The sequence below is a fragment of the Taurulus bubalis genome, assembly GCF_910589615.1.
Source record: "Taurulus bubalis genome assembly, chromosome: 12".
NCBI lineage: Eukaryota > Metazoa > Chordata > Actinopteri > Perciformes > Cottidae > Taurulus > Taurulus bubalis.
Window position 1 is genome coordinate 26,154,748 of NC_136600.1, and position 9,492 is coordinate 26,164,239.

The 9,492-nt window shown below is 43.1% G+C and overlaps 1 protein-coding gene across 1 annotated transcript; it reads left to right on the plus strand.

The window, feature by feature from the left end:
- The first annotated feature begins 1,623 nt into the window (after window positions 1–1,623).
- Window positions 1,624–7,027, plus strand: hapln2 (hyaluronan and proteoglycan link protein 2). Its single transcript, XM_079227083.1, has 6 exons — window positions 1,624–1,744; window positions 1,879–1,983; window positions 2,679–3,035; window positions 4,105–4,221; window positions 4,296–4,478; window positions 6,416–7,027. The coding sequence occupies exons 1-6, from the start codon at window positions 1,717–1,719 to the stop codon at window positions 6,691–6,693; spliced, it is 1,068 nt and encodes a 355-aa protein (XP_079083209.1). The 5' UTR covers window positions 1,624–1,716; the 3' UTR covers window positions 6,694–7,027.
- Window positions 7,028–9,492: the final 2,465 nt, after the last annotated feature.

A 9,492-nucleotide genomic window follows, 5' to 3' on the forward strand; every position in this document is an offset into this window, starting at 1 on the left:
CCATTGATGACGGAGCACAATGGAGAGGAAACACAGGCACAAACTAAACAGAAGAATCCCATTATTTCATCTTTTTTCCGCATTGGACGGTGTTTGTGTGACCGCCGCCTGCTGTCACTGCGTGGAGGCCGTGACCGCCACAAAGCGGCCCTTGTGCCCCGGCGTGGAGGGGGAACCAGAGCCGAGCCGGCTTCCTCTCCCACTGCCCCCTCAGCTCTGTGGGCAACAACACAGACGGCTGAATGCTCACTATAGTCCTCGCTGGCAACGGCCCTTCTGGGAAAGGTTAGAAAACACAGGCAGGTTTGTTGGTGGCGGCTCATCAGCGAGCGCTCTGCAGGACACGATGCGCTGTTTGACAGCGGCAGCAGATCTATAGTGCATTTCACATTTATTAGTGAGGATATTCATTTATTTAAACTACATATTCATCCCTCTTGCTCCAGGAATTCAAAAGTTAGTCTGTTGAAAAACAAGTTGATTTGTTTGAAACCGGTGCAAAATATCACAAGATTGTATTCATATTCATATTATATTGTGTTTTTAATAATCATGCATTTTTATTGTCACAAAGCTAAATTATTTGAATGTTCAAACGTACTTGACAATAAACTGTTTTCTGATTCTGGAGGTTTTCGGCTGAGCATAAACACGTTTCACGCCTCGCTCTCGTGAGGTCATCGTTGACCACGTGTGCATGGCGTCGGGATCAAGTCGGACACGAATTTACCCAGCATGCATTGTGCGCCGATCGCCGGTGATGGATTTTGATCAGGATCGTCTCCAACAAGCCTATTGGCTTCTCCTTCCAGAACCGGAAGTTGTCGCCTGGTAGCAACATAGCACGCTAGCTAGCTAGCTAGTTATTGAGTGAATAACTCATCAAATTAATGGACCAGTCAGTTTTTGCGGAATTATCAATCTCACTGCATTTCCTGACCCGGCCCGTGTAGCGGGTTGAGGCGGAGACGACTGGGTAACGAGTAAGTTCTGGTCAGAGCATAGCATAGCATAGCTTGGTTAGCACCGTAGCGCTTCAATGCTACATAGGGCGGGCGGGTATTGCCAAAATAAAAGGCGGTGGGATCCATAATAACGCATCACTTTTCTGTTTCTTTCTTTCTTTAATGTCATTTTTTCTCATGCCGATTTGATGCTTTAGCCGAGCTAAAGAATAAAGCTTTGGTTAGCTTTGGGTCCCATTCGGATTCAGATCAGGTAAAGAGTAAAGACGCATGTTGGAGGTTTTCATCTCAATCTTTGATTGCGACCAAAAGTCCAACGGGCTTAATTAAGTAGTGCAGTTGCAGATTTTACAAATAAAAGATTGATTTAACAATCATACGGGGAGAAATGTTTCACATTTCAATATCAAAACAAAAAACCTTTGAAACTACTCAAAACTTTTCACTCTTCAAAATATATATATTTTTAAACGTTGTTTCCGCTTTGAATGAGCAAAGCAGAGACAAAGCCGGCGTCTCAGACCTTCATTTGGTCGTCAACATCTGGAGCGGAGAGGACAACAATGCTGTTGACAGCAGACTGGACCATATGACCGGAGAGAGGAGAGGAGGGGGCGACAGGGAGATGAACCGGGATGACAGAGAACATTCAGGGAGACGGACTGAAGCGCCAACAGGGATGAAGACTCCATGAAGTAACCAGGGACTCACTGTGGAGACATCTCACCGTCATGAGGCACAACGCAGGCGGATGATCGGACATCTGCACAACTTCACAGGTTTTTATTATTTCTCTTCCTTTGCGATCGCTGGTATCAGAGCAAAGCTTGAATTGTTTGTTATATTTAAGACGAGTGCTTATGGAATGTAAGAACAAAGACTTAGAGCTCTACTGTTTCCTTATGAACTGCAGGAGCTGAAAGAAAGACTCCCTTCATAATGAACTCTGCTGTGATTCTTCTGTTAACATCAAGCTGCTTCGCCTGGTCTTCAGCTATCTACACCTCCAACAGAGAAGGTAACCAGAACAGAGGATGAATGAGGTTTTGGTAACCTAAAGATGTCTGATGATGCTCCTCCCACATCTTGTTGTGTCCAACACATTTACTTTCTTGGCCAGGTGTGTGAAGGAGAAAACTTAAAACCTCTTACTCAAGTTTGTTTTTCATTCTTCACAGAACTCTTTTCGCTGTTTTTTGTGTTTGTTTATGAAGCTCCTGTGAAGCCGACACTTCACATCTCAAAGCTGCATTCTCTCTAGTGTCCAGCAGGGGGTGACTCCTTTGGTTGTATAGAAGTATATGCTTTATATTTCAAAGCTACATCCTCTCTAGTGTCCACCAGGGGGCGACTCCTCTGGTTGTGTAGAAGTCTTCATGTGTTAAAGCTGCATTCTCTCTCCTGACCACCAGGGGGCGACTCCTCTGGTTGTATAGAAGTCTATGCTTCATGTGTTAAAGCTGCATTCTATCTCCTGACCACCAGGGGGTGACTCCTCTGGTTGTTTAGAAGTCTATGCTTTTTACTGACGTATTGTATATTGTAATCTCTTCATCTCGTGTTAAAACACAGATCTTATTTTAGGCATCAAACCAAAAAACAGATTGAATTCAAGACGAGGGAGGCTGAAGTGTAAACCTGCTGCCTCATTTCTGGGTTTGGGACTCCTGCAGCACTCTATTGACTCCCTTCTGGCTCCCGTTTCGCCCGCAGGACCCAAAAAGCTGAAGTACCTCCTGGAGCCGCTCGTGCACGGCGACGTCGTCGCCCGAAGGGGTGAAAACGCCACGCTGCCGTGCATCCTGAGGACCCGACCGAGCCACTACAAAGTGAAATGGACAAAGCTGGAGCCGGAACACGTCGGTCGGGAGAACATTATCATGATATCAAACGCACACGCCTTCAAGCGGTACGGCCGTCTGGGCCCGCGGGCTTCGCTCCCCAAGGCTCACACCATGGACGCCTCCCTGCAGCTCCACGGCCTCCAGCTGGAAGACGGCGGAGTGTATCGCTGCGAGCTCGTCAACGGCATCGAGGATGAGCACGTTGACGTGTCGTTGAGGATTGAAGGTAATCCACCGTATTAGTATCATGGCGGTTCATGAAATAGACATGAAGTGCAATGCATTGGTTTCATGTACAGGGGCACGAGTTGTTTTATTCCGTGTTGCTGAGGATGGAAATATTGTCAATGGGAAGTTAATTTGGAGCCTTATTGGTGCTGGATTCATGTATTAAATGCATGCATGTGTCAAAGCAACAGTCAGAGCAAACAGAAACTTCAACCAACGTTATTTTACGTTAGTTATTTTAAGGACAACCATAGTATTTTTCCCTTCACGTAACTTTTGCTTTAACGTAATATCGTCCTGAAAAGATGTTTCGAAGGACAAAACCAATATATTCTTTCCCCAGTACACAAAACCAATAGATTGCATTTCTTGACTATTTCACAAACTGCCGTGAGACTGCTCTTAGCATTTAGATAGCTCGTAGCTAACTTACGAGCTAGTGTTGTCAGAAGGAATCAATACTTTGGCTTGCAGTGTCGATGTTACAATGAAATACTGACGTCAGCCTGTAAGACTGTTTAGTTTGTATTATATTAGTAATATGACAGCTAGCTATGTTGGCTAACGCGAAGCACAAACGTTAGCTAGCGTTATGTGCTTGTTTGCTAGGTTGTATTATTTTTGACTCCGATTGTGCTGCTACCTTCAACTTATTTCTGAAACCAAAACCAAAATGTTATACAGAATGCTAGGCTAGCTAAATTCGCTGACAAACTCAAATATCACCTGGCAAACCCATGTTTTTTATTCGTAAATGGCAGCGTTAACTAACCATTACGAATGAAAACAAATCAATGAAAGTAAAATGTTTATGCACGAAGCAGCTCACTATTTTGTATTTTCAATGAATTTTATTTTACTTTTATATGGTGATTTGAAGTTAAAAAGAGCCCATTGTCTTCTCAAAATGTTGAACTTACCGGTTAATTAAATGCATTTAAATGTTCCCACACCGACAGAACATGGGCGCATAGACAGCCTTAGGGTTGTGAATCACGTCTTTGATGAAGGACAGGATGCATTACAAGTGTAGAAACACAAACACTGACATGTCTTCCACCTTGCAGGTGTGGTGTTCCCATATCAGAGTAAAAGTGGCCGCTACAGATTCACTTTCCAGGAGGCGACGGAGGTCTGTGCTCAGCAAGATGGCGCGTTAGCCTCGTTCAACCAGCTGTACAGAGGTACTGCGCCACCAGCCATGTGTTCTCTGCAGGAATGTCCGCTCTCTTAAAGCCGGCGTGTCTCCTCGTTGCAGCGTGGACGGAGGGTCTGGACTGGTGTAACGCCGGCTGGCTCCGGGACGGGACCGTCCATTACCCCATCGTTAACCCTCGACCGGCCTGCGGAGGAGAGCTGCTCCCCGGCATTCGCAGTTATGGGCCGAAGGATAAGAACCAGGATCGCTTCGACGCCTTCTGCTTCACCTCCCGGACGTCTGGTGAGCTTGGAGTAGTCTCAATAGATCGACTTTCAGAAATAATAATAGATACAATCAATAAAAAATGCATGCATCCACCTGGCAATTTGTCCAACAAAAATGAATGATAGAAATAACAAATGTAAATGTCTTATCCTAAAGTTACAGTGAGGAACTTTAATCTGGTCCTGAATCAGTCTCAGTCTAGTCCTGGTCCTCTATAGACCTCATGTAGTCCTGGTCCTCTATAGACCTCATGTAGTCCTGGTCCTCTATAGACCTCATGTAGTCCTGGTCCTCTATAGTCTCAGTCTAGTCCTGGTCCTCTATAGACCTCAGTGTAGTCCTGGTCCTCTATAGACCTCAGTGTAGTCCTGGTCCTCTATAGACCTCATGTAGTCCTGGTCCTCTATAGACCTCAGTCTAGTCCTGGTCCTCTCTAGACCTCATGTAGTCCTGGTCCTCTATAGACCTCAGTCTAGTCCTGGTCCTCTATAGACCTCAGTCTAGTCCTGGTCCTCTATAGACCTCAGTGTAGTCCTGGTCCTCTATAGACCTCAGTCTAGTCCTGGTCCTCTCTAGACCTCAGTCTAGTCCTGGTCCTCTCTAGACCTCAGTCTAGTCCTGGTCCTCTATAGACCTCATGTAGTCCTGGTCCTCTATAGACCTCAGTCTAGTCCTGGTCCTCTCTAGACCTCAGTCTAGTCCTGGTCCTCTATAGACCTCATGTAGTCCTGGTCCTCTATAGACCTCAGTGTAGTCCTGGTTCTCTATAGACCTCAGTCTAGTCCTGGTCCTCTATAGACCTCATGTAGTCCTGGTCCTCTATAGACCTCAGTCTAGTCCTGGTCCTCTATAGACCTCAGTCTAGTCCTGGTCCTCTATAGACCTCCATCAGAAACCAGACCCCCAGAGAGAAGATGGTCTGGTTCTATAGAGTTTTTCTTAAAGACCCTCATCGGAGCCAGAGGGTTGAATTCTGGTGAAACCAGATGACATCATGCAGCTCGGACCCTGGTGCTCAGAGACACTACCTTGTTAGTCCACAGGGGGCGCCAGAAACACCACGACATGAAAGTTCCTCCTAGTAATTTTAATCTTAGTATTTCAGTCACTTGCAGGTCTGGCCTCCTAATATCAGCAGTTTTTCCGTCCCATTTTAAGTGGGATTAAAAATACACATGGACACGATGTTGTTTAATGTTGTCGTGTTTCTGTGTAGTAAATGTCTGCAGCAACAAGCTGACCTTCAGTAGAGACAGTGTGAGGTTGGGATTGATCGTAGGTTGACGGAGGACAATGGAATCGGTTGATGAGACATGATTGGTCAGGAGGGCGGGAGAGAAAGGAAACAAAAGCAGAGAGGAAGAGTTACGGGATTTATCGGCAGAATGAGGATACACAAGCGTACAGGAACAGACACAGGGTCAGGTGGGTCAGCGGACAACACTAACACGCACACTAATACTCCACTATCAGTACAAATATGGCAACATTTAATATTTGATACAGGTCGTGGAAACTGGATATTCTGAATTAGGTGTTATTCCAAATGTTAAACAATTAAGACATGCAGGAAATTATATAATTCAGGTTTTAGGAGCATTCTTCAGACATGTATAAAGCACATCTCAATTGGGTATTTTAATGCAGTTTTTTCTACATTTAAACATTATGAAACACTTGAATATCAATGTGTTTTTGGATACTTTTGGGGCCTTTTTGTGCGATTGAATAACCATTTTCACTACCCATATAAATAGCTAAACTGCTCCTTAAAATACTAAGCATGGGTCAAAATGCAGAGAGTACATTTCCCCACTGTGGGACCAATAATGGATTATTCCTATTCCTAGTTGAAAAATGGCCCTCTTCAAAATAAGTGTAAAAGCTGACAACCAAAATGTGACATATGAGTTAAAAAAATGAATCACTTGATGTGTCTCCTCCTCTCACAGGCTCCGTCTCCTACATTTCGGGGTCTTTCTCCTTCGAACAGGCGGAACAGGCGTGTCAGCGGCAGGGCGGCGAGCTGGCGTTGGTCGGCCATCTTTACTCCGCCTGGCGTTTCCAAAGCTACGACCGGTGCGACGGCGGCTGGCTGAGAGACGGCAGCGTGCGGTTCCCCATCAGCAGCCCCAGGGAGCACTGCGGGGGCGTCCCCGAGGCCGGGGTGCGCTCATTTGGATTCCCCAACCAGATGATGCATCTGTACGGCGCCTATTGCTATAGGTAGCCCCGAAATAAAGCGCAAATTTGGACTAAAAGAAGAACTGGCAGAATGACGTAAATGGTGTAAAACATGTGACACAATCATCACTCTTGCACTAATAGCGCGTTGACGTTTCTGCATCCGCTAACAGTTCAGTCGAAGGTGTTTGGTTCATTATGTCCGTTTAACGCGAGACCAAAATACTTCCTGCCAACTTGTTCAAAGGTGACGCTAAAACTCTGTAAATAACGCACTGGTTTATCTGTAAATTAATTACATGCAATTTTATTTATTCAAACAAAATGTGTTCCCATGTCAGCGAATTGATGTGCCAATAAATGATCTGTGCATATTTAAAGATCCACCTTGAGTCTGATGATGTGTCTTTGTTCACTTCAAGATGTCTCTCAATACCTCTGGTATACAACTCTGGCTGTATAGAAGTCTATGTTAAAGCTGCATTCTCTCTCCTGACCACCAGGGGGGCGACTCCTCTGGTTGTATAGAAGTCTATGCTTCATGTGTTAAAGCTGCATTCTCTCTCCTGACCACAAGGGGGCGACTCCTCTGGTTGTATAGAAGTATATGCTTCATGTGTTAAAGCTGCATTCTCTCTATTGACCACCGGGGGCGACTCCTCTGGTTGTATAGAAGTCTATGCTTCATGTGTTAAAGCTGCATTCTCTCTCCTGACCACCAGGGGGCGACTCCTCTGGTTGAATAGAAGCCTATGCTGCATGTGTTAAAGCTGCAGTTTCTCCATTGTCCACCAGGGGGCGACTCCTCTGTTTGTATAGAAGTCTTCATGTGTTAAAGCTGCATTCTCTCTATTGACCACCGGGGGCGACTCCTCTGGTTGTATAGAAGTATATGCTTCATGTGTTAAAGCTGCATTCTCTCTATTGACCACCGGGGGCGACTCCTCTGGTTGTATAGAAGTATATGCTTCATGTGTTAAAGCTGCATTCTCTCTATTGACCACCGGGGGCGACTCCTCTGGTTGTATAGAAGTATATGCCTCATGTGTTAAAGCTGCATTCTCTCAGACACTTTGCTGTCGGTCATGTGATCATGACAAAGGTCACAGATGTATACAAACATGTTTAATGCGTTAATTGTTTTACAGTCAAATCAACACGTAACAATAGTAACAATTCTGCTTCAGTAAAAATTACTTTTTTTTATTTGGATCTATTTCTAATGATCTCTACTTGTACATGTAATATGCCTTCATTAAATCAATACTTCACATCCCCTTCATGGTTACGGCCACAGAGTTGATTTCATCTTTAAAAACGAGAACAGATATTGTTGCATCGTAGAAAATAACACAAAGAAAATACATGTTTTTCCCTTATTGATCCCAGAAGATCTATACGCTTAAAATGGAAACTGTCTGAGCAGGATAATGTCAACTTACATGTATTAGAATAAATATTATCTCCAAGAATTAAACAAAAAGCTGCATATTCAGCACATTTCCATTCATTTATCTGCTCGCGTGTTAAATAATCGTTCAGTCGACATGAAACACATGAGAGATCTGCATAAACCCTCAGAACATATGAATGAATGAGTGAAGTTATATAAATGAGGTTATGAATGAACAAACTCATTTTTAAATGTTTAGTTACATGACATCATGATGAAGACTCTACAGGTGAAGAGTCAAAGCATTACCTCATAGATATCACCATGAAACTTCACCACTTCATCACTGACATTAAGAGGAGGATTTATTGTGTTGCAAGTTTTATGAAAGGAATGTTTAAATATGCAAATGAGGCATTATGTAATGGTAAATTTAGGAGAAATCTACAGACGCAAACAGACAAAGTAATAAAATAAATGTTTTCTTTCCTTTAGTCTGAAACAAGACGTGTTATAGAAGAAAAACAACAATGAGTGCATGAAAAACAATGTTTTGCATTTGGATGAGGACAATATTCAGATTCAGGTATAAAAGCAAAGCCGCTGATCAGAAGTCATGAAAACGCATCCAGCAACAGATCAATGTTGTTTTTACCAGGTGGAAATATGATGTGTGGGGGCAATTAAAGCTACAGTTGGTAACTTTAATACAAAAAAAAATTATAATAATATTAGAATTCACTGGAAAATGACTAATGCAGCTTCCAAGAGTTTGTGGTAAAATAAGTTCATCAGACGGCCTCTCAGCTCTCAATACGAACCCTACCAATGTAAAAGTAAAGTATCAGAATTATACTTGTTATACTATATTTTTATTTGGTACTAATATATTTATACAATTTAATAGCAAAGTCTCTTCGCTTCCAATGCGGACCGCCATGGGACTTTATTATGAATGTTTGCAGCCAATTCAAATTAAATCAATAAAATTGCAGTTTTTTCATTTAAAAAAAGCATAAGATTGTGAAAGAAAGTTTAAGATGCCGTTACATTACTGCGCGGCTCAGTCAGTCCCAAAAGGGTTTTTGTGCTTTACCGTTGACTTCCATACATATCTTTTTCATAATTAAGGTCCCACGGTGATCCACCGGTCTCAAAAATATGAACTATTCTGAAGTATAATCTATGAACTTTAGGGTTTCGTGTGCTTTTTGTTAATTAGATTCCAGGTCTGGAGGATCCTCTCTGAACTCTTCATTGACTGTTATCCAGGAATCTCTGGATCATAAAACAATAAGAATAAATTTGATTTGGCAGAACCGTTGACATAAGTATTAAAGATTAGATTCCTACGGATGTAAAAGTCCTTTGAGACACATGAGCAGAGGGCAAAGACGAGGTGTAATATTATTAATATTGCTATACATTTTGTTTTTTAAAGGCAGGTTGGCT

Excerpts from the sequence above, each read along its gene's own strand:
- hapln2 (XM_079227083.1), top strand. The coding sequence starts at position 1,717 with ATGATCGGACATCTGCACAACTTCACAG. Across the intron at positions 1,745-1,878 it reads ACATCTGCACAACTTCACAG|GAGCTGAAAGAAAGACTCCC; the intron begins GTTTTTATTATT and ends TATGAACTGCAG. Across the intron at positions 4,479-6,415 it reads CTTCACCTCCCGGACGTCTG|GCTCCGTCTCCTACATTTCG; the intron begins GTGAGCTTGGAG and ends CTCCTCTCACAG.